Here is a 24,268-nt window from a genome sequence, read left to right on the forward strand (position 1 = left end):
ATCACAACGTTTCGGTCCCTCTGAATCTTTAAGTGAACATTGAAGTAAAATCACTAAAAATACATTCAGAGTTTGTGTAAATTAAAGAGTATTAAATAGTATTAAAGTCAACAGACACCAAAGTAATCAAAGCACTTCAAACCCAATAAAATAAGAGTATTAGTGCACGAGTAAAAGTTGGACACATACACACTTTCAACATATTTATATATTTATTTATATTGTGATGATAATATTTGACAAATCCAACAATTCTAATCCATATAAAAATTCAAGTAGACAAATGTTCACTTGACAGCCACATCATGACAGCGATAGTGGATGTTAAAGGGTATACTGCACATTTTATGGAAACAACAGTTTGCTAAAGATGAAACAAACTAATACAGGTTGTCGTATTCAGGAGATATAATGAATACAACAACATTTCAATAAAGTCTGTAAGTCTCAGTTTGTCCACAGTTACTTCAACTCACTAAACAAACGTTCAAAGATGCTGCTGTGTACTGAAGGATAACAAGCCACATGATACTACACTGAAGGTTTGACACAAATGAGAATATTTATTGACATCTCTACAAACGTTTGAGCAAGAGTTCATCTTGTCAAATGCTGAAATAAATTAAAAAAAGAATACTTTAAACTACTTACAGGAAATTACACTGACAACAGTTCAACAAGAAAATAGCCAACCAGGGCTTCACATTTCAATAAATAATATCAACGCACGTTTTTCTCAGGTTCAACACATGAAGAAATGATACATTCAGAAATGAGGTCTACAAGTTAGAAAGAAAAGGAAACAAGAACACTGCTCTGCCTGAAGGATGGAGATGATAACAGATTAACAATAAAACAGAAAATGTCCCTTTCTGTCTCACACAGGTCCATCAGCTCGGGTTGAGTCTTCTCTCGGAAAGTCTGACCTTTTTTTTTTTTTACTTTAATAAAAACTGAACTCTTAAAGTGTAAAACAATTACAGAGATTTCTGAGTCGTGACATTTCTTGGATCACAATCTGATCGACCTTCATTAACATTCACCTAAAGTATCCGACTGCCTGAAACATGTCAAGCTCAGGAGGAAAGGAAGAGTCAATGTAGACATTAAAAAAAAACTAAAAAAAACATATTTCACTTTTCTATTGCACTAAAATTCAAACTGGACTACTCAGCACTTCTGTTAAATAAAAACTAAGTAAAGGACAAAAAAGCTCAATTCTCTCTGAGGGGGTGTGGCAACATTTCATACCATCACAAAATAAATTATTCCAAATGACAACAAATCGTGTTTTGACTTTAAATTGTAGCATCAGGAGTTCACTGTTTGCTGGTTTAATAAAATATATTTGCTGCATGTATACTTAAGGAATTCATTCTTAACACTAGGATGGTTTGGATGCTGATTAGAACTGTCTAGAACAGCTGTGGATGTTGTGCTTTGCCTCTGGTCACTTCCTGTCTGCACCCGTGTGTCTGATCAGACTTCAAGATGTTCGTTTACACTCACTGACTGACTGGCTTGTGTTGTACTTACTCTATGAAGTACATCGCTTTGGATGAAAGCGTCTGTTAAATGAATTGTAGAATTGCAGGGTACAGCTCAGTTTTACTAAACTCTAAAATACAATAGTCTCTGTAATGTTCGACTAAGTAGGGTAAGAACAGAGTGCAGGAGGCAGCTCTGTGGTTTCTAATCATGATAAAGATTTCTTTGTAATCTAAAAGCCATGATTTTCTCTGACACTGAAACATTTTTCTATAGGTTTAAAAATCACGTGCGCTCTTTTGATTTTAACAATACTACACTAAGAGATCTTTGTATTAATAAATGAAATACTCAACAAGAAGTCAAAGTTTTCTTTCGAAATATGGAAATGTTTCACATCAAAACAAAAAAAGGGATAAATGGCCCCAAATACACAAAGATTGATTTCATTTTGAAAAGAGCAGCAATAATAAATCAGGAAAAGTCTACCATCATTGACGATAAATCAATATTAGTAATCTATAAAGGTACTGCATTCAAAATCCATAAGACAGAAACTGTCAGCTAACACATGAAAGTTTAATGGAACACTAATCAGTCAAATGTTTGTGTGTAACTGTAATGTGGCTTCAGACTGAATGTCCAGACTGGATTGAAACAGGAAGAAAAATACAGTTTGTTCTTCTCGATTCTAAATTCTTAACAGGGCTGAAAATAAAAAGTAAAAAACAAAAGAATCACATTAATCCATCCCGACACAACCCAAGAGTCCATCAGTCACTGAGCAGTGATACGAAAACGCTGAAGAAGAAGAAAGAAAAAGAAAATGTGCAAAATGCTGTTTGGAGAAGACCGAGCTGCGTCCTTCCAAAGGATCTTTATGCAATGATCACCTCGTACTACATTATGTTCTACATCACGCGCTACAACATGTTCGACTTCACATTGAAGAGAATTGTTGTTTCCTAACTTGGTTTGTTGCTCTTTGAGCATCAGACGGGAGTCGAGGATCACTTCATGGACCAAAACCTCCTTTCTGATCCATAAATGATTACTTAATCCTTTCATATAATTTTGCAGATTTTAGACAAGATTTCACTGTGGTAAACAAATGTTTAGTCCACTCGACAGCTTTTAGCAACCTTCACGTCTTTTCTTAAATTAACACTAAAGTTTTCAAATCAGCAGTTCTCAATGATAATACCTTAAAACCCTTTGTTTGAGTTTATTTCAGTGGTTACTAAAATAGGATTCCTCTGTTGTTATCAACGATGAAGAGCTAAAAATCTGTAATGGAAGAAGCAGCAGACGGTCAGTGTGTAGAGGAAAGTAAGGGCAGTGTTGCCACAAAGTGATAAAAAGGTTGTAACTGCACATGGAAATATTGTGCATGTCCACGGCCTCATCATGCTGCTCATGTGTCGTCACCTGTAGTGCAGAGGCAGTAGTGTAATGTTTCTTTATATTGTTGCCTCGGTCTGTGAGTGCAGTTACAGTACTGTGACACTGGAAAGAGCAACAAAAAAAGAAAAAAAAAGAACCAAACAAGCCAGCTTGTCAGCCTCCGTCACAATGCCCTCAGCCTCAAAAGCCGCTCCCTGAGAAAGAGAGACGAATACTGTGTCACCTCACACTCTACTACGTCTCCTTTTCCATCTCCATGAGCAGATCTCCCTCTGTCTGCTGTGTGCTTCTTTTGTAAGATACAAGAAAAGGGAAGCGTGTTTCATTTATTTTGAATCAGATTCACGAGCCTTTACTCAGTATTGAATTTTACTCTGGTACTTTAAAAAATGTTTTAAAGACTTGTAGTTAGCAGCACTGCAATGTGCAGCACTCTTACCTTTTTTCAGGTCTTATTTGTGGAAGAAGAAAAAAACTCAAACTTAAACGACAACTCTTCCCTCTTTAAATTGGAGTCAAGGGAATGTTCCTTCTTTTCTTACAGATCTCTCCTTTCTATTGAGAAGAGATTGATTTGTGTCCCTGATGACGAACTTGATCACTACAACACAACACAGCAGCTGCTCCTCCAACCAAAAGATCCAGAGCTACTCGCCCACATGACCATCACTACTCTAAGGTGAGGCCTAGCGGGACTTCCAATCAAGAAAATCTGAAGAAACGCCAACTTTGAACCGAGCAAAGGGGCTGAACTCAGTCGTCAGGATCAGAGTCCTTCAGGAGCGTTTCCCAGAATTCCTCTTTGCCTCTTAAAAAGGAGAATTTCAGATGTGGTCAGTCGAGCCTCTCTTTCTCTCTGGGGTTCATTTGTGGATCTTCCAGTTCCTGAGGAGGTGGAGCTTCCAGGCCTGGGGGGTCAGAGAGGAGGTGGGCAGGTGGACAGGTTGGAGTTGGCCCCAAAAAGAAGAGGAAGAGGAGGAAGAGGCCTGTAGCAACCTTCCTGTCCCGACCCTGCCCTCTGCCACCCACGCCTTCAGACCCGCAGCTGCAGACAGATACCCTGCAGAGACATGAGGACATGAGGACTCTAGAAACAGTATCAGAGAGACATGCCATCATAGAGGGGTGACATCAGAGAGGCGTGACATCAGAGAGAGGAGTTGCCACACTGCAGCATAAAACCATGTGTTAAATAAAACAGATGAATTGTTGCTGAAAATGAAGTTAAATCATTTGTGATGACATCATCATTTCAAGATTTACATTAAAACATTTGGAAGTAAAAACAGGATGAACTCAGTGCTCGTGTGTAAAGCTGTTTCCATCTTTAGCGATCGTATTAAATGATGCACTTTCAATATTTTCATAGATCCCTTTATACTTATTCTACAACTATAACTGCACATCTATTTATACTTTTAAAAAACATTATTGTATTTTACATTTTACTTTCAGAAAAAACGTTTTTCAGATCCAATGAATTTTTAGTATTATTGCAGACAAATTTATCATAAAAAATATATTTTTTTGCACAAACATTTTATACTTAATCATACAAATATTACTTCCTGGAACCATTTACAAATTTTGGAAAACAAATCTTGCCATTTATATTTTCTTACAAGTCATATTGTGGATCCTACAGAGCCCCTGAAGTCCCAAAAAGTAGTAAAAAAAAAAAGTAGTAAAAAAAAATACTGTATATACTATATATATTGTGCGCACAAGATTTTTTTTTTTTTTTTAACTTTTTGGGACTTCTTGGACTCTGTAGGATGAAGTTATATTCATTTTTTTTTAAATCCATTTTTAAAGTTTTCCACAAATGTTTTTGCAGTTCCATTTCTACGCTTCACAAAGATTATTTCCATAGTCATCGAGACCCCTTTATAATTCTTTGCATTTTTTTGTTAAACCCATTATACCTTTCAAAAATATTTCTCATGGTCCATGAAGACTTTGATCGTCTTTTTATAGACAGTATATTTGCTGATCCATCTATCCTATTTCACAAACATTACAGATAGGTTTGCCTCTTAGCTCTGTTATATCTGATGAAGGGCGACCGCTCCACAAAAGGAAATTAACAGTCTGTTGTTTTTTTGATACAATGAGATAAAACGTAGAGTATTATAAAATAAGAGTTCAATCAGGGTTTGTTACTGAGATAATAATGACAGTGGACTGACATTGTTGTTAACATGAACTTCAGACTGGACTCAAAACAAAAACAATCACTGACAGTGTAAGAAGAAAAGTGAGTGTCATGCGTTGTCATCCTTAAACATCCCAAATTCAACCACGACGTGCTCTTGTGGGATTTTAAACACTTACATTACAAATACTTCACAATCTAATTCACAAAAACTGCTCGCACAATGAATTATTATTCAACAGACACACATAAGACACTGAGCTGTTTAAGGTGTTTGTGTGATGTTAGATGTTAGAGACAACATACGGTACCTCTGTTGCCTTTCCATGCACAGGCAGCAGGCAGAGTGTGAGCCTCACTCCTGGAGCTCAGTCAGAGCCACACAGCATGCAGCTCTATCATCCTTACTCTGCGCCGGGCCGTCCACTCCGCTGCTGCCGGTTGTCATGCTGCGACTGCGACTCGTCAGCTTCTTTAGCTCACTGGCAAAAGAAATGACCTTTCTTTTGTCCTCACGCACAACCTGGGAACAGAACAGAGATTGTTGTTACAGAAATACAGAAAGAAAAGAAAGACTGACAACATTCAGCATTTTTTCCTCCTTAATGTACCATTAATCTCTATCCTATATTATATATTTTATTTCAATGTGGGTGATGTTTCTAGTTGTCTTCATTGACTTCCACAAAGATTTATAAGACTTTCTTTTGAACCTTTATTCAGATGATTTAAAACAGTCTGGTTTACAAACATGAAACAATGGTTCATCAATAAAAGAAATTGTGAAAAACAACATTTTAAATACATAAGATCTGGAAAACAAGAAAAATATGAAATTTTAATAGCAGTCACAAACAAAGTAACAGACAGTAGCAGCAGTGAAAACAGACACAGTCCATCATGCAGGAGTTAAAGCACACAACATGAACACACTGAGCTGAATGAACAAACAAACAGGCATCACAACTATTGCACATACAAAGTACAACTTTTCTGGTTGAGGTGTTAGAGAAGCACTTTCACAAAACAAAAGGCAAGCAGACAATACTGCACTGAGGTCAGTTATGTAGTACATACATTAAACATCCAAACACATAAAAATAGAAAGTTAAAAGTCTAGTGCTACAAATCCATCACCATGTTTTGTGCTACCTGCTCTTTGAGTTTAAGAATGAACTTCCCCGCTCCCCGCCAGCGGCTCTGGGCTTGATAGACGCACTCATGATCCAGTAGCAGACGCTGCAGCGGTTTAGCCGCGGAGGACTTCTTGGAGCCGACGTCTTTAGTAACTTCTTCCATCAGGGCGTAGTCACACGGGTTGGGATTAGAAAGGATACTGCAGGAATACTTGGCCTTTGATAAAGTCTGTACAGACAAAAAGTGTATGAAAAAGGTTAGGTTTCGTAAACACCTGGAAAAGTAACAGATGTGCTTTTTTTGACCCTCCTCACTTGCTGTATGATGTCCTGAGCTGTGCTGTAGCGCGGCGCCTTGATCACAGTGTGAGGCTGTTCTGGTGAAACTTCATGGACCTGGATGAAGAACATGTCGTCCTCTGCTCCTCCTCCTCCTCCTGCTCCTTCTCTGCCCCCAACAGTCACCTCCTCCTCCCCCTCCAGCACTGTGTTCTTTTCATTTAAGTTCTGCAAAAACTAAAACAAAACAAACATTAAACATACTGGAGAAATCTAGATTCCAACAACCAACCGGTTCTGCTGAGAGGAAAAGTTACAAAGATTTCTAAATTAGTGTTTGTTTTGTTTTTATCCAATGTTTTGTTGTTTTATATTTTACAACCACAAGGGGGAGCCAGAGTCTGCAAAATGTAGGAGTCAGAACCGTCAAGTGCATCCAGTGGAAATAATTAGTTTGTTAAATTTAGACAGAAACATTTAAACAGGTCAATACCAATTATTACATTTTTTATTTTTGCATAAAGACACAGGTCCCTGCTGTGAGAATATCAGCACTGAGTGAAGATAAAATGGAGCTCTCTGTGATTTTACCTCCTCTCTGGTTTTGAGGCAGATCCTCCCCACATATCCCTCCTCAGTGTTCCAGCTGGAGACCAGTCTGAGCACCTCCTCCTCGGGCGCCAGAGGACGATGCTGAGCGCAGCGCTTCACCTCACTGCGCTCCTTCAGAAGAGGAATCCTCTCCTCACACAGAAAGTACTCTGAAGGGTTTCCTGATAACGCTAAAACCTGTAGAGGGGTTTGAGAGGAAGAAGCATTCATGACAAAGAGTAAGACAGAAATCTCTTTGCTTGTTCATGCTGCAGACACATAATTCAAGCATCACAGCTCTTTTTATTTTTATTTTTCGACAGCACAGACCGTGTCCAGCAGCTGTTTGGCCGTCGTCTGTTCTGTGACACTGAACACAGTGCAGGGCTCAGGACCAGGCGCCCCGTACACCGTCACCCTGTGCTGCTGTGAGACACGTTTCTCCTCTGAGCTGAACAGCTGTGGAGAGAGCAGGAGAAGTACTGTTCATAAGTATTTTTATATTATTTGAATTGGAAGCATAAGAAAGTTTCTTTACTTGGGTTCAAATAAATAAATATATACCGGTAAGTATAACCATTCATTTGATTATCAGCAAATACAAATGTACCCATGCTGCTCCAAAATGCTTCCTTTTAGCATTGTACTATAATATAAAATGTGTTTTGATGAAAATTACAGAAGTAATTAAATAAAACATGACTGCTGTATTTTTAACCACTTTCATCATATTTGATTTTAATGAGATCACAATATATTCAGTCACTTTTAGCCACTGGAGTTCTTGCATTACAAATGCTTCACGTTGGTTTAGTGGAGATATAATATCAAATGAAACTCCATTTCTCAGAAATTCAGAAGACGTCAAATCTTACCTGTGATGAGGGAGTAGCGCCCCCTGTAGGACCTTCCTCTGTTCTGCGGCTGTAGATAAACAGGCTGGAAACTTCCAGAGGTTCGTTATGTTGTGTCCTCAGCTGGACGTGTCTGTAACCTGAAACACACACAGGAACACAAACCTCAAATAAACTGATATTCTTCTTACATTGAAGATTAAAAAATAATTCAATAAGGAGGTTAACTCTGTCTCTATCCTTCTTCAGGTTACATCTGTAGTGACTAAAACTCGTACCCTGCTTGAGGGCCTTCAGAGGCAGAGTCCTCTGAGCTGTCGTCTGGGAACTGTTGTTTTCCACTACGGCGAAGCGCAGGAAGCACATGTCCTCAAAGTGCACGCTGAACGTAAAGTGTTCGCTCCACATGGGGTTGAGAGTGTTTCGATGGATGGGTTTGGTGCGGAAGTGGCAGCTGTCAATGGGCATGCCCAGAATGTCTACCTCCAGGCAGGGGCTGCCTGCGCTGTTACCAGGACAGACGTTCTGACCAGACACAACCTTAGAGACAAAAACACATGTGGTTAAGATTTCTTATTCCACTAAAGCAGGCTGGAGAAGCCAAACATCAATCAGTGAGGTCACTCTGACCTGCCAACTTCCACTCTATTTCACCTTCTTTCCGTCTCTTTCTCTCACACATACACACACATGCAGAAACAGGTTTTATGAGTTTGAGATCATCCGTCTGTTTATACCGCTGCCTTTAACAGACCTGAGTTCATGTTGTCTCTGAGAGCTTTGGAGCAGAACATCTGAGATTGTAGATGATCATGAATGTCATTAGATAAACAGTTTCATTAAAGGTAGAAACTCTATCAACATAAAAACAAATTAATGAGGCTGTGATTATATAAATAACTAATATGAATGAACATATTATGCCAACAGAATTTAGACTTTAAATATGCACGACCTTTAAACCAGATCTGAGACATTACCTTTAACTGCTGACAAGGACAATAAATACAGTCAGATGAGAGGAGGGGGACAGAGTGTTGTTGACATATTGAAAAGCTTCTATGACGCTCTGTTCTCGTTCACTGTTAAAAAGAATTAACTGGGTGGCCTTCACGACTGTCACAATAATGAAAGCAAATACACAGCATGTCACAATAAACCTGTCCAACACAACTTAACAGACCTAATTTCAGCACTTTAAAGTCTGATGATGTCAGTGCAGTCTTTGCTGTTAAAGGACAGAGAAAAGGCAAAAGAAACTCAGGAGAGGGCATCAACTTAGTAATGCTAAATATTTGAAAGTATGATTAACTATTGTTAGTTCTTATTCTTTTGACTATTGTTATAATATATAATAACTATTGTTCAGTTGTTTACATTGTTATCCTTGGAATGGATTGAGCATGACAACTAGCTTTTAAGCTAACATTGTAGCATTAACATCGGTCTGCTGTTGATTCATGTACATCATCCCTTTGGAAATGAAGACATTCAAATGTATATATTGAAACCCCCTATTTTGAATTCTTCATTTTTAATCTAGTGTTTTAACATTAAAGAAGAAACAGAAGCATTTCCTAAAGCCAACAAATATCCTCACTTCACACACGTTAGTACACATGTTATAATCGGAGATTCTTAAACTAAGGTGTGGAACAAACAATAAGAGAGAGATCATGTTCTTAAGGTTAAAGTAGACTTCCTGACTGATGTGGTTTCCTGCTCCATTCGTCATCTTTACTCACAGTTAGAGAGTAGACGGCTGGGCTCATTTTCTCCACGTCTCTCTCCATGGGACAGAACTGCTGATAGAGCGGACAGCTGCGGTCCCATAGCACTGCCGGCTTCAGGACGTAGCCACAGCCCCCATTGGCCTCAAACAGAGCAGTGTTTAACTGCATGGGGAGGTCTAGGAAAGAAAGATAAAACAATTTACGGTACTCTGTGTTCAAGTCTTCTTTATCGTCCACTAATCTGGCTTAAGTGTTTAGTTATTTCACTGTAATAAAAACACTCTAATCATGTCTTTTCATACAAAGAAAGAAGTGACTCTCTTCACGCTGTCCTCACCATCAGTCTGATAGTTGAGTGCCACCAACTGAATGCCGTGCAGCCAGAAGAGCATAGGGTTCGGGTTTGTCGAGTCGATCCTGGTGGCTGCTGGGTAAGTCCTGAGCAACTGAGACACTGTGTGGTGGATCAGCTTCTGCGAGTAACGCCGGCACAGACGCTTGGCCGCGTTCTCGTTGACGGAGGAGATGTGGTAGCACTTGGGCGTGCGGATGATGGCGCTGAGAGAGGTGGGGGGGTTGAGGGTGGGGGACGTCTGCTGCTCCTCCCAGCTTAGCCGCTCGGTGCCACCTAGAGGGAGGAGAGAGTGGCGTTAAGCATGTTCTTGTCAATCTTTGATAGTCATGGTCCAGAAAATGATCCCATTCTAACAAGAAAACAAGCTTTAATCTTTCTCGACATAAAAAGACATAATAATAACTCGTATCGATGCAGGCCTGCTTAGGGCATCCATAGCAGAGGTTTTGTTTTTTTAATCCGTGTTTTTGGGAGGTTTGATCTTTTTACTTCCAGCTTGAAATTCCTATTTTTAAATCAAAAACATTCCTTAAGAGTTAGAAAATCTACCTTGATTTTTTGTAATTACAGAAAACGAACAGAGCCAACATTCAGTTTTATGAAACACAAAAAGAGGATTAAAAACTCTAAAATGATATGCAGGTCTGCATTACTGGTTCAAACACAGTCATAACAAACACTCTGAAACCACTAACTCATTCCGGTGTGCTTTGTCCTGATGAATCATATTTCACAGACGACAGCATGATTTGTTACAGCCTGCTTTGGACTGTGGTCGGTATTTAGACAAACACATTCTCCACCTCTTCACTTCTTTGTGAAGAGGTGGAGAACATGTGCTGGATTTACTGAGAAGTTTGACGTTTATGGGGAAGACTAGTATAAGATGGAGATGAGATTTATTTTGGTGAAATTTTTGTTTTTTAGATCTTTATTTTTCTCAGGTTGATATAATATACATTATTTGATTTTAATGCTAATTCCATTTTTTTCGTTTTTAAACACATTTCCATCCTCTCTAATATTTCTGAAACATACCCAAAATAAAGAACGGTAATAGATAAATTACCTCTCCCAGGGGTGCGGTTCTGGGCCATGACCTCCCCTGTTGTGCTGCAGCGAGCAGGAGCAGTGCCAAATATGGACTTCCTGCTCTTTCCGCGGTCCTTCCCCCTACCAGAGCCGGCCGGAGACAGCGTGGACAGGCCTGTGTTCCCACACACACACACACACACACACGAGGCAGACAAGGAAAGTGGTCAATAATGCAAAGCAGACAGAGTGGAGACAGCACACTGTAGTACACACATGACATCACTATCCCTCTCAAAACCCAGAACTCATTTTCTCTAAATGCTGTCATGCTTTCTTTCATAATGAGGAAGTTGGCCTTTTCGCTGCCAGACAGCACATCAAGTGCAATTGTTCATGTCGGATCAATGTCTGCTCCCAAGGATTAAAAACATGCCCCACATTCTCAGAAGAGGGAGGCCTTTATTTAAGATCATTCAAATATTAGTCATCTACTTTTTAGAAGTAGCATGTTCCTCTACAACCAGACCCTGAGCAGTCTGCTGTCCATGGAAACAGTAAACAAATACAAAAGCAGTGGAAACATGGGCAAGTTTGTAAGGGCACATGTCATGCAAAAAGTTCAAGACTAGATAAGAGATTGATATTAAAGGGATAAGAAGAAATAATTGGGATGAATAGCAGCAAAGAACAAACACAGAACCCAATAACGAGGTATTAAGAGAACTTTTTATGGGCGTACGTTTTGGGACAAATCATGTCTCTCCCATGAGGGACAAAAAGGAATCTCCATCTAAGTGGGTGTCCTGTGTGGGAGAGGAATGGACTGTGACAGAGGGATATTAAATGTCCTTCAATGAAAAAAACTGAGAGAGGTTTGACCTCTGAAACATAACATGGGAGTGGATTAAAGTAGGACAAGTCAGAATGGAGTTTAAGAGGAGGGAGTAGAAGAAGATTTTGACAGAATTAAGGAAAGGAAAGGAAAGGAAAGGAAAGGAAAGGAAAGGGACATGGAGTAATGGTGAAAAATCTACCAGGGAATTTCACAGCCTGGCAGTAGATGATGAGGTCGGACAACTCCTGGGCAATCTGTCGACTCTCCTTTTTGTTCTGAGGGAGGTAAAACTCCTCACCCAGCTCCATATCAAACACCTGAACATGAAGGAGACAGGGGTAACAGAAAACACTGTTTTACTTGAAGAGAAGTTATAACAGTCTCATAAATATACTGTACATCATTGTTAAGTTAAGTAAGTTAGTATTAACAGGGTTAAGCAATAAGGTCAGTTTGATACTGTTGTTCCTAACCTTTCCTTTGCTCTGTGTGGTGCTATCAGACTTTTTCATCCTCTTGGGTATTTCATCAACAGGTTGCTCTTCTTTGTCCACCGAGCTCTTCCCCTCCGGCTTGTCGTCCAGGATGTTATCTATTGAGAAAATAAGACAAAAAAATCAGGAGTGCTGAATATGCTGCTTAAACTTTTTCAGTGCGGTGTCAAAGCGCTCAGATTGAGTAGACAGGATTTCAAACTGGCTTCACTTTCACACAGAGATGATGGTCTCGATATCATTGATGATGTTGATGGTTGTGACGATTGTTTTTGTTTGATAACGACGACTTATAAGATGGTTTCTATACTGATTAGAGCTCTCAAGAACTGCCGTCAATGTTGTGCTTTGCCTCTGTGCAATGCCTTGGAAGAGGCATAGATCCTTGCTTGTGTTGTACTTACTCTCTGATGTACGTCGCTTTGGATAAAAGCGTCTGCTAAGTGAATTGTAGAATTGTAGAGATGTAGCCATCATGGCTGCCTGTGAAAGCTTGAAGAACCTGACAACCAAACACGAATGTCCAAAGACACGCCTCTCTTTCAGGACATATTTTACCTTCAGAACATGTTTCTAAATATATAAGATCATCATTTCTGCACAACATCTTCCTAATATAACATTCTGTAAGCACAGCAGGCTGCATGACTAATGGTTATACATTAGAGCTGGTGTGACAGTTGATAAACTGTATGTTAAATTCCCAGGATGACATCAAGTATATCCATAGAAGTAAATTTGCAATCTGGGAATCTTACTTCTAATAAAAACAAATGGTGACAAGAGAGGAGCTGGATTTATACTGTGACATCACTAAACTCTAAACGTGAAGTTTACTGCTGATTACAGGCCCCTCTGTGTGAGCTTCAGTATAAATCCAGGACACCATTTAGTTTGGTCTACACTTCCATCTTTATTTCCACCTCTAGAGTATGTACATACATCTAAATGTACAGTATGGAGATTTTTTTTCCCAGGTATTTACAAAGTCTTGTGACTTTTGATAATTCAGATGACAATGTGTAGTGTGAGATTCATTGAGATATTTAGAGATTCGTTTTTCCCTTAACAGGACTACATGTCAAGATAATAACACACTTTAGGAATCACTTTACAGCTATAAGCATTCATCCTATTCTTAACTACTTGCAGATCCCAGTATATGTATTTTTGTGAGCAAAGCTAAACAAGACCCCTTTAAAGCAATGTCTCTGTAAACAGGAGCATCATTAGGGAGTTCTTCCCTTTGCTCTTGTTACTCCTACACAAAAACACTGCAGGAAACGTATCAGCTTGAAAATGCAGAAGTTTGCTGTTATCGTAGAAAACTTGTTTGACTACTGACATTTGGAATCTCTTCCCTTAAAAACAGATTTGACCCCGAGTGTCGTCCAGCGAACAGTAGCCAGAGGACTGAGCTGGACCAGAGTGTGACAGAAGGATGCTAACGTTACACCAGCATGGTGGCAAAGTAGCAGTTATACGCTCATGTGTTTGTATTGACTGTCGCAGAGTAGAGTTATATAGATAAAGCTGAGGGTAATTTTTGATTTTTTTTCATTAAGGGTTAGGGTTAGGGTGTTTTAATGGCATGAGGTTTAGATCAGAAAAATTTTGTTTGTTTTTAAAGTCCAATGAGTGTAAACTTCTACGACAGGGACATGCAGAGGGCAGCAGTAGTAGGATGGGAGAAGTTCTGGGTCTGGGACCGGGACGGGGTAGTTTCCCCCTGGTCTGTTGTTTAGTGTGGGGGCAGCGTAGGGCCTGAGAAACCAGATGGCTTTGTTTTGTTTCCCTGATGAGCCTGCCCAGCCACTGGCGAGGTCACAGACAAATACAGTATAGTATGAAGGGGGAGGGGAGGGGGGGGCGATGTGTTTGTTGGAGAAAGAGGAATCATGCAGACAGCTTAAAATCAAAACACAGACTAAAATGAATAAAATGTTGTTAACTACACACACATCTGATTCCAATGTCACTCACAGTTTCTAAATAAACTTGTTGGACGGTTTTGGACAAACTGCAGCTTAGGTTAAAGCAGAACATCTAAGAAAGTGAAGCAAACAAGCAGACAAGACACAAACACAACACAAGCTCTCTTAGTAATTACCATAAAAGTACAATAAATTACGATAAAAACATATGAAGGTTACTCCTATCACAGAGTTTGTACCATACAGAATCTTCTATAGACAGATCAGACATCACAGATGAAGAATAAACACAGCGCTAACAAAGTCACCTCAGTTCGCACAAGGACCAAGAAAAACGAGCTGGAAGTTTGAGATGCCTGTTGATATTATTATAATATAATAATGTTGATAAAAGAAGTGTTTTTATAAAACATCCATTGATAGAAATATTAAATATGTGAGGATTGTAAAACCAAAGTCAAGTTCTTAAACCATTACAAATCAAAGTCATTCAAACACAAACCATTAAACTATTATTCAATGTTTTTGTTCAGTGGAGAGTGAGGGACGATGTCTTGTTACAGATGTCAACAAACAGTTGAAACCATTAGTGATTACATGTTTTAGTGTCAAATATCAAAATAGAGGCTGTCATGTTTCAAGTTTGAATTTCTGCACGTTCATGTAAAGTAAACTGGTACCACACAGCAACAAAAACTGATGTCCAAAAAAGCTGAAAGCTAGCAACTGTGACATGATGAAGGCAGGTACATGAGTCAGTACACAGCAGTAATGCAGACTACTTCAGCCAGCTATATACCGGTGTTTCCTTTGTAGTTATTTTGCTTTGGTAGATAACCTCAGCGAGACACAGTCACAACAGGAACTCTCTTTTCGATCAATAGACAAAGTTGTGAAACAGGTCTAGATCCAACTTTTAAGTCTCTCATAGGTTTAATCAACTACCAATGAAAAATGATATAAAAAGGAAACGCTGGTACATAGAGAGAGCCAGGCATTTACCTTCAAGGCCATATGAGGCAGTAGAGGCTGTGAGGACATCAGCTAAGTGAGGAAAAGGCAGGGGGAAAAAAACAGGAAAGGATGGGAGTGAGAATAGAGAGACAACATAAAGAGAGGCTGAAGTGTTAAAAAACAGAGAAAGAATAATGTTTGAAAAAAGAAACATATTCAAGTCCCAAAAAATAAGAATATCTTATCATTTTTAGTGTGACTTCGCCTGATCATCTCTGAATATTTTGAGTTTCCTTCAGGTGTTTTCCTTTGAAACTCTGAGTAATCTACAACCAAGAATCACAAATGGGATAGCCGCTCTCCTTACCATCTGATAAAGACTCGTAGTCGTAGTCGTACTCGTCTTCTTCCTCCTCCTCTTCCTCATTGGTGTGGTTGCTGGGCGAAGTAACCCCGGGTGAGCCATTGCTAGCCTGGGCCTGCATGTGGGCCAGCTGATGAGCCTGAGAAAGGGTTAGAAAATAAAGTGTAAGTGCTTTTATAACACATCTTCTGTATAAGGAACTAACTGTCACAGAGCTACATCTGTAGCTGATGTATGCTCTGTATCTATCCCTTACATTTAAATATACAGTCTCCTATCTGCACAGAATCTGTAGTATATATATACAGCAGCACTTTCTGTCTGCGAGGTAAACTGTGAAAATAGTGTTTACATTTGAGCACATTAGCATCTTTTATTGATGTGTGAAAGCAAAGTGCTAAATATTGCATGCACTAATGCTACCTGAAAGGCCGTTAAAAGGATAGTTTATGTGAAATATAAATAATGTATTGATGTATGTGTGAACGACATGTTTTTTCTTCATTCTAACCTTCTGTTTGAGGATGTCCACGGGCGCCTGGTGAGCTTTGAGTTTCTTGTTCTTCAGGAGGATCTTCCCCCGCAGCTGCAGCGGCGACGGTAGGTGAGGGTCGTCGCTGAAGTCACTTTCAAAGAGGAAGCGCGTCACGAGACGTTCCCCAAACACCGTCTGAAGATCAAATAAATAATACGAATTATTGATGTGTGTGTATCAACTTCATGTCAGACAATGTGCGCAGAATGTCAAGTGAAAGGGGGAGAGGAGAATCAAAGTGTTGTTATCAACACAACATTACATTTCAAATAAACAAGCCTGCGGTGACATAAGCTGGCTGGAGGCACCGAGCTGTTTGAACATGAAAGACTTTTCTTTATCAAGCCGCTCAGAAGAAGTCAGTCTCCAGGGAGGAGAGGATGCTGGGAAGTTTTGTTACATGAAAGCAAGATGATATTCCATGATGTGACTGTCCTGCCCTGATATGTCTGGCCTTGATTTTGATGTCTTAAAAAGAAAAAGAAAGGGAAACTTGTAACCTAAAGATCAGAAAAGCAAGCGTCTGGCTGGAGCCAGATGGTTCAAATGCCCACAGCAGCAAGAAACCAAGCAAGGAGAATAATGAGTGGAGTGCTGCCCTAACTTGAAAAGTGCTACAATAAGCATCTGTGAGGAAAACATTTCCACTGGAGGAGACTGGCTCCACTTCAAAGTGTAGATGCATGTAATTCCCTAAATATAAAGCAATGTAATGCTAACAAGGAGACTGAGAAACTAAGAAAAACCTGCCCTGTGTTTCAAAGAAATGCTTCTTGTTAATATTTAGAGGTTACCTGTGAATGCTATAAAGGTAACACGATGGGAGGAGTTTTGTTTACACAGATGACAACTACTGTAACTCTCCTGTCTCTATTTACATGATCTAAGAGTTTAATATCAATGACATCAGGACCATACATTGAAAACATTCATGATTAAAGATACTGATATCTTAAGTCTATATTTCAAACACAGCAGATGTCCTACCTTAAAGATTTCCGCCATTTTGCGCTGCTGTGGTAGGGAGCAGTGGTTTTCGATGGACAGGATGACGGGCATGTCAGAATTGACAAATGCAGAGCGGTTAACAGCTTCCACCACATCCTGGAGGATCATGGGAGAAATTAAATTCTTAGGGATGGTCCTTCAGGTCAAATACAAATAAACACATTTGAATGAAAATCGTTAATTATAAGAATTACTTTAACAGCCCTTAAATACATCATCAATTTAAATACAGGTGTTAGAGGGCTGGGATTTCATTAAATAGGATTGATTTGGCCTTCAAGGAAATCTGGATTGTTAACTGAGATCAGCTCATGTGTGCTTCAAAATCTGATTAGTTTGCTGAACCAAAATAATTTCTGTCTATAGGCCCTATGGAAGCAGACGGCAAGGGACTATCATTCAAAGGAAGCATTTGTTCTGGATTATATCTTATTAAAAACATTTCTAACCTTAAAGGGAATCTTCGTGGTGAGTGTGTGTCCATGATAAATAACTGGCATGCCGTCGTCTCCATCCCAACAGTCCAACTCGACACTCCTGCAGCCTTGCAGCAGCACCTAATGTTCAGACATCAAACATAACAAAAAAGGTAAATAAAGGTAAAAAAAAATAAATATATATATATATATATATATATATATATATATATATATCTATATAAAATCAGGCTGCTCACTAATGTGGTTTCAGGAAGTGGTCTGAACAGCTTACTCACCTGACTGTAGAGCTCTACAGAGGACTCTCCTTTGAGCTGGTGTCCTGTCAGATAGGTGTTATGAGAAGACTCGATGTAGTAGTAGGAAAGAGGGTACTGCAGCTCCTCCTGGTTCATCTGTGACTCCTCCATACGAGAAGCAAAGTTCTCCTTATCCATCAGGAACCTGGCATGAGGAGAGGAAAGGTAACACATCCATACATGAAGATGCTGTTGGACTGAATATAACTAGATTTAATGTTTTTTTGTTTACCTGGCGAAGCCTTCAAATGACATCCAACCCATTTGTCTCATGCTTGCTGAAGGCTCAAATTTCTGCAGGACAATAACAAAAAAAAACTTTTTTAAATTATCGATAAAAAGTCTCTATCTCCTTCACCTTGTCTCAGGTTCTTTTTCATCCTTGTTCTCAGTCATCTCGAGTAGTTTCTTCAACATCCCATATCCAGTTCACAACATTTACTAATGCTTAATCAGCGTCTTGTATTTTTTCTTTTTTCGCTCCTACCTGTATGATGCTGAGAATCTCGTCGTAGCTCAGGTGCTCTCTCTGACAGTTGACTAGGAAGTCGTTGAGTTGAGGGATAGCCAATCCCAACACCCCTAGAGAAGAGTTTTCCACGCCTGTCCCGTTGGTAACAATGCTGGCTGCTGCAATGGCGTCTGAGATCTGCTTCTGGTTGTCTGACATCTGCTGCCTTGTTCGGATAAACAGGCCGAGATCTGAACCATTGCGAGTTAATAAGTCTGCAGAGGGGAACAAGAGGTTAGGATAGAAGGATGGAGAAAGAAAGAGAAACAATGTGGTGCTTGTACACATTTTTTTTGGACAAATGAGGTCAGTGAATGTAAAAGTCGTTTTTTACCGAGGTCTGGCTGAAGCCCCGTGTCTTTGTCGTCTATGCTGAGGTTTGTGTAGAGAGGAGCAGATTCTGGACTGGAACGACTACAGGGGACAGCAAAGGTGTCAAAGAGCTCCTTCAGATCCTTTCTGCTGCGGATACTGTGAGGGAAACAACGCAAAGGGGAATTCAGTGCAAATATAAACACCTTAGACAGACAAGCAGTTTTTTAAAAGTATGTCAATTTCAGATCACAGACACATTTGTGTAAAAAAAGTGTTTGATCAGCAGAATATTTTTTTTTTATTATCCAAAAGCTTTATTAAATTAAGATGATCTTGTTGTTGACTTACTTCATTTTTAGATATTTTTACCAAAACAAATACATTCAACATGTATAAACTTCTATTCAACAAATGTTCAGATGGAAATTTTCGGTTTGCTGTAGTTACCTAATATTTATTGACCTATGAATAAAATGAATGAATAAAACTTCAATCAGAGGTCTGTCCAGATTGCTCTATATGAAACATCGCTACTACAATCTTTAAAGAAATGAGCAGTATTTCATGACCTGCTGAAATACTGTCGTTCTTTTTTCCCTTTATGCCACGAGCTACAGTATTGTTAATGTAAAATAAAAAAAATGCAGGGCAGTTTATGAGATGATATGCCACAATCTAAGACATGTAGGTAAACTGTTATCTAAAACGTATCAGAGAAAAATATAGTTCCCTTTCATTTAACAGCTGAAAATAATACAGAAACTGAGAATTATCAGACAGGACTTCCTGGAAAATGTGCTCGGCATGACTGCAGAGGGGAAACTTTTGTTGAATTTCTTTTATCAGACTGTCTTTGGTAGCTGTTGATAAGGACACAACAATGATGTAACAAGACAGAGTGACATAGCAAGAGACACTGAGCAGAACATCTTTATTATACACATATTGATGCTTCAGAACTTGACCAAGTGACAGACTTAAAGATACACAAAGACAAATGTGTTTGATCCCTGTTTGAGTACAGCAAGTTAAAAAGTAAGAATATGAATCAAATGTAAAACATTTTTAATTTGTCCTGTACAGCTGGTACAGTATTTAAATACCAGCTCAAGTAAAGGATTTCCCCCAGAATTTTCTTTAGTGCAACAAAAAAAAGGCAAAAAAAGAGAAAAAGAATCTAGTAGAATAATGTTTGGTTGATACCTGAATGACTTAAAGAGCTCGACAAACTCAATGAAGCTCATCGTGCTGTCTGAAATCATGAGGTTCTGGAAGCCTTTGAAACAGCCTTTACCTCGACCGTGCCACGACCTGCTGTTCCAAGAACTGCAAGAAACATAGAAGAGATCCAAATAATACAAGAGCTCAATATATCACATTTCCAATCTTCATTAACAACACAAGACTCACCCTGGTTGTGACTTGGTATTTCCTGAGAGAACGGGAGAGGTTTGTGGGCGGGACTGGTTAGATCCCGCCATGCTGGAGGAAGAGGAGGAGGAGGAAGAGGAGGCTAGCAATCCAGGGCTCTTATTGGATGTAAGGGAGAAGGGTCCAGGGAAGTTGTCGTCTATGGAGGCAAATAGATCAGAGAGTAATTAAAACATATAGAAACACAGCATAATCTGTTTCCAACTTAATACCCTGTGAGTTTTATTATTTGACTTAGTTTGTAGTCTTTGGGATATTTACCTCACTTACAGCATACATCTACACATTTTGATTCTTTGTTTTTTGTTAACAGCTAGAAGTTAAATGTCACCTGGATCATCTTGGTCGATGCTGTCAGACTCTGGTCCGTTTCGGTACAGTCCCTCCTTACAGCTCCGTGTTTTCCTGGAAACCATCTCGTCATCTGTGGCATCCCCACTGTCTCCCTGTGGTGGGTTTATGAACACATACTGCATTTAGTACAAGAAATAACAGATGTTTGCTGTAGGTGAAGACTGAACTGTTAACTGAACCAAAGGTTTGCTCTAAGAGTTGTGCATTGAATTGTTAACCAATCTATGTTACAGTAGTTATTATGAGAGAAAACGTTAAATGGTTTAATAGTGTCACTTTTATGCTGTGCCACAAGTGCGATCTAACTTTAGAACTTTAATAAGTACTGACCCTGACAAGGACCTTCTTCTTCTTCTTTACTTTATCGTTGATGCTCAGGGGGCTGTTTTTCTGGGCAGCAGATTTCTCCACTCCACCTATACCCATGTTCCACCTGCGCCCACCAAACAGCTCGATGGCATGGGCCAGTGTAGGTCCCTCGTACCTCCCGTCCTCCTGACAGAGACAAACAGGCAGACACAGACGAAGTTTTGATGTCAACATCTGTTTGCTGCACACGTTTAGAAAATAAAATTAATTCAGGTATTGTTTTATTTCCAAATGTTTTAGGGATGTTTTCACATCTAATGAACATTAAAGAATTGTAAGTTACAGTTTGTTTAAAAAGGGGGAGATATTAAACCACAAATACAGAGTAAGTAAGAATAAGTATCAACAAACAAAGTGTATACCTGATACAGGCTGACATACTGCCTCCTCAGCCACTGCAGCCTCTGGTCAGGAAACTTCTTTAATTTCCTGGTTGCATTCACCAACTCTGACAGGCCCTTATGCAGCATCCGTGCAGTGTGGTTAGGGGCCACAAAGTGCAGCAGTCTAGAATCACAAGTAAGGAAATAAATGAAAATAAGTTATTAACAGGGACATCGTTTACTGATGGAACAGTGTTGCTAAGCAACAGTGTTCAAAAATGGATTTCATAGAACAGTGCTAATGGAAACCAAGGTCACTAACCTGTTGTCAGTGGTACTGAGGCCATAGAGAAGGCTGAGACCATTCTCTTCGACTGTCATCTGACTCAGCTTGTTTTGTAAACATACGGCATGAACGTCCACTCCTTGATGACCCAGGAACACTGCCTGCACATTTAAGGAATCACTATGTTAAAATAGTCACAAGAAGTGTAATCTCATAAATGACCATCAATTATTTTCAAACACAAAACTAAATACTAATCCAAAGAGATAAATAAATATCCAGATCAGCTCTATGTGGCTTTTTCATAACACACCTTCACAACTCCCAGGTCCAGAAGGCCCTCTGCGAGTCCTGCCACCACAGCCTGTCCTAATCCCAGAGGTGGCTCTGAGGGGGAAGACCCTCCGCTCTGAGGCTTACCTGCAATAAAGGAACACATTTACAACATGTGTCAACGGCAGTAAAGGCATAGGACATTGAACTTTTACAACCAGTTTACACTGTGTATGTGTTACAAAAGACATGGCACCTCCCCATCCAATATTTTTTATTCTGAACGTCTGCTCTCCCTTAGTTTGAAGAGGTATGATAGGAGAGGAAATGGGCCTTGTCTCCAGGAGGTATAACATCTTAAATGGTGCAACCACAACCAAGGTGAATCCGTTCAGCAGTTCTTTAAGTTAATTTTAACCTGTCTTAAAATCAGCAGCAGGAATCTTTTAAGAAGAACAATGTTAGAAATTGTAAATATTGTCTACATTCAACAACAGTCTGAACAATACGAACTCCAGAACAGGACAAGATTGCAAAGTTGGAAGTGAAACTTAATTCTTTTAGTAGATTTATTTAATTGAAGGACAGATACCTATGCCTTTTAAATTATATCAAGATGTTTTCAATGACTCTCTGTACAATTATTTACCCCAGGTGAGGGTTGTGTTGTCGGGTTGCAGTCGCAGCAGACAGCGAGCTGTGAGGTGGCTGTCCTGGTCGTAGTGGATGACTGTGGCTCCCTGCAGCAGAAACTGGTGAACATCTGGCGGTAGCGACAACACATACCTGGAAAAAGACAATAATGGAAGTGTTAATTGTCTGTCCAGCTATCTATGTGTGTGAGCATGCATGTGTGCATGGTGAGTGTTTCCTACCAGGGTATGAGCTCAGTGCCATGGCTGAAAGCTCTGTGTGTCTCCTCGGTTCCCTGAAACTCCACCTCCTTCACCAACGACTCAGACGACAGGTCGCCCTCAGAATCCGACAAGTCTCCCACCATGAATCTGGACATGGAAAGAAAGGTAATAAAGAACAATTAAGTATTGGAATTTCTAATTTTGGATTCACTGTTTCAAATGGGAATCGGCAAATGTATCTGTTTATGCATTTATTCAAACTACGTACAACAGCAAGGGAGGTAAAGCAAAACATGTTGACTAAGAAAACAGTAAGAAATTACCTGCGTCTACAAAAACGTACTCTGTACTGTAGTTCATAAGCTGAACCAGCAAAAGGGCAGCATGCATTTGTCATTACACATTCATTGCATCTAAAAACACTTTGACTGAAACAACATCTGTTAACCACATTACTCATCAATGTTTCAAACTGATGACACTTCTCTGACCACTTACAGGGCACGGTTTGATTCTGGCGCCATCCTAAATGAATGTGAGCTAGAACAGGAGAGAAAGAGGAGAAGAAGCCTGAGATGAATAAAGAGAAGACAGAGAGGTTTCTACAAAAGTTCTCATAAGGACGAAGATGAATAGCAAAAAGAAGATGCCAGGGGGGGGAAAGATCAGGAACAAAGAAAAGAATTCCTAAACCTCTTTGAGTAAGAAAAATAATATTTATCTGCATTCCTGCGCGGACAAATGAACACCATATCCCTCGATGTTATCATGAGTTTTAACATGGAAAGATAACTACGAGTCAAAGAAAATGGTCTCGAAAACACAGAGAAGATCATCCAGGGCTCCTTTGTACAAACACCACAGGTCAAGCTTGGAATAAATTAAGTTTTCTGTATGCTGTGTCCAAGTTACCTGCCAGTGCAGTGCGTCTGAAAAGTACCAGAGCTCTGTTCTTTCCTGTCCTGACAGGAAACTAACCTCTTATCTTTTTTCTCTGTGACACCGGGGTTTATGTTAACATCACCTCATCACAATAACAATCTGCAAAATGTGTTCCTGCCCAAAGCCATTATCTTGTGACGGTGTTTATGAAAGACAACTGTGGCGTGACTGAACACTGAACTAACACAGAACGATATGCACAGTAGGAGTAAGAGATTCAGCATAATGCACCAGACAGACTGCATATTTCTCTCTGAGAAACAGAGTATCTGTTTAATATTATTAAATAAGTCACGTGGCTTTTTATCAATGTACATATTGTGGGAACTCTTTAGCCAGTACATGTGGCTCTTGTCTTTCTTTTACCAAGACAGAGAATAAAAGTCGTCGCATTTACACAAACATTTAACAACTGTTTCTCTGTGTCACCTCTGTGTCTAATAGCTAGTGTTAAAGTCAGCTAACTTCATATTTAAGAGGCGAGTCTGGAAGGGAAGCAACATTAGAAAAGCAGATATCTATCTGACAGAAAAAAAGAATAGAAAAAGGTGCATGTAAAGCTTACTTGAAGCGGTTTGTGAGAAAATGATTAATAAAGCAAAACATTGGAATAAAAGTTGAGTAAAGTCTAAAAATATGGATGAAATGTTCTTTAAGCAGAACAAAAGATACAAGTTGACGTTAACAGCCAGAATGAAAGAAAGAATGACCAAAAAC

The 24,268-nt window shown here is 39.4% G+C and overlaps 1 protein-coding gene across 2 annotated transcripts in view; it reads right to left on the reverse strand.

The window, feature by feature from the left end:
• Nucleotides 1-193: 193 nt before the first annotated feature.
• The window catches only part of plce1 (phospholipase C, epsilon 1), an 80,590-nt gene continuing 56,515 nt past the window's right edge, over nt 194-24,268 (reverse strand). The window contains exons 15-45 of one of the 2 annotated variants that reach the window (XM_061027789.1): nt 22,628-22,756; nt 22,402-22,538; nt 21,793-21,899; nt 21,516-21,640; nt 21,233-21,377; nt 20,832-20,996; nt 20,479-20,593; nt 20,127-20,286; nt 19,920-20,042; nt 18,736-18,872; nt 18,378-18,616; nt 18,123-18,184; nt 17,870-18,035; nt 17,604-17,711; nt 17,134-17,250; nt 16,123-16,281; nt 15,615-15,750; nt 15,296-15,337; nt 12,339-12,457; nt 12,065-12,182; nt 11,065-11,202; nt 9,978-10,268; nt 9,653-9,816; nt 8,186-8,447; nt 7,929-8,047; nt 7,384-7,512; nt 7,054-7,251; nt 6,499-6,699; nt 6,200-6,412; nt 5,456-5,570; nt 194-3,952 (exon numbers count right to left, since the gene is read on the reverse strand). In XM_061027789.1, coding sequence (XP_060883772.1) covers nt 3,756-3,952; nt 5,456-5,570; nt 6,200-6,412; nt 6,499-6,699; nt 7,054-7,251; nt 7,384-7,512; nt 7,929-8,047; nt 8,186-8,447; nt 9,653-9,816; nt 9,978-10,268; nt 11,065-11,202; nt 12,065-12,182; nt 12,339-12,457; nt 15,296-15,337; nt 15,615-15,750; nt 16,123-16,281; nt 17,134-17,250; nt 17,604-17,711; nt 17,870-18,035; nt 18,123-18,184; nt 18,378-18,616; nt 18,736-18,872; nt 19,920-20,042; nt 20,127-20,286; nt 20,479-20,593; nt 20,832-20,996; nt 21,233-21,377; nt 21,516-21,640; nt 21,793-21,899; nt 22,402-22,538; nt 22,628-22,756 — 4,636 coding nt within the window. In that variant the 3' untranslated portion in view covers nt 194-3,755. Of the gene's footprint in view, nt 3,953-5,358; nt 5,571-6,199; nt 6,413-6,498; nt 6,700-7,053; nt 7,252-7,383; nt 7,513-7,928; nt 8,048-8,185; nt 8,448-9,652; nt 9,817-9,977; nt 10,269-11,064; nt 11,203-12,064; nt 12,183-12,338; nt 12,458-15,295; nt 15,338-15,614; nt 15,751-16,122; nt 16,282-17,133; nt 17,251-17,603; nt 17,712-17,869; nt 18,036-18,122; nt 18,185-18,377; nt 18,617-18,735; nt 18,873-19,919; nt 20,043-20,126; nt 20,287-20,478; nt 20,594-20,831; nt 20,997-21,232; nt 21,378-21,515; nt 21,641-21,792; nt 21,900-22,401; nt 22,539-22,627; nt 22,757-24,268 lie in introns of both variants that reach the window. The other variant, XM_061027790.1, reaches the window with a different exon arrangement.

The sequence above is a fragment of the Labrus mixtus genome, chromosome 21, assembly GCF_963584025.1.
Source record: "Labrus mixtus chromosome 21, fLabMix1.1, whole genome shotgun sequence".
Lineage (NCBI taxonomy): Eukaryota > Metazoa > Chordata > Actinopteri > Labriformes > Labridae > Labrus > Labrus mixtus.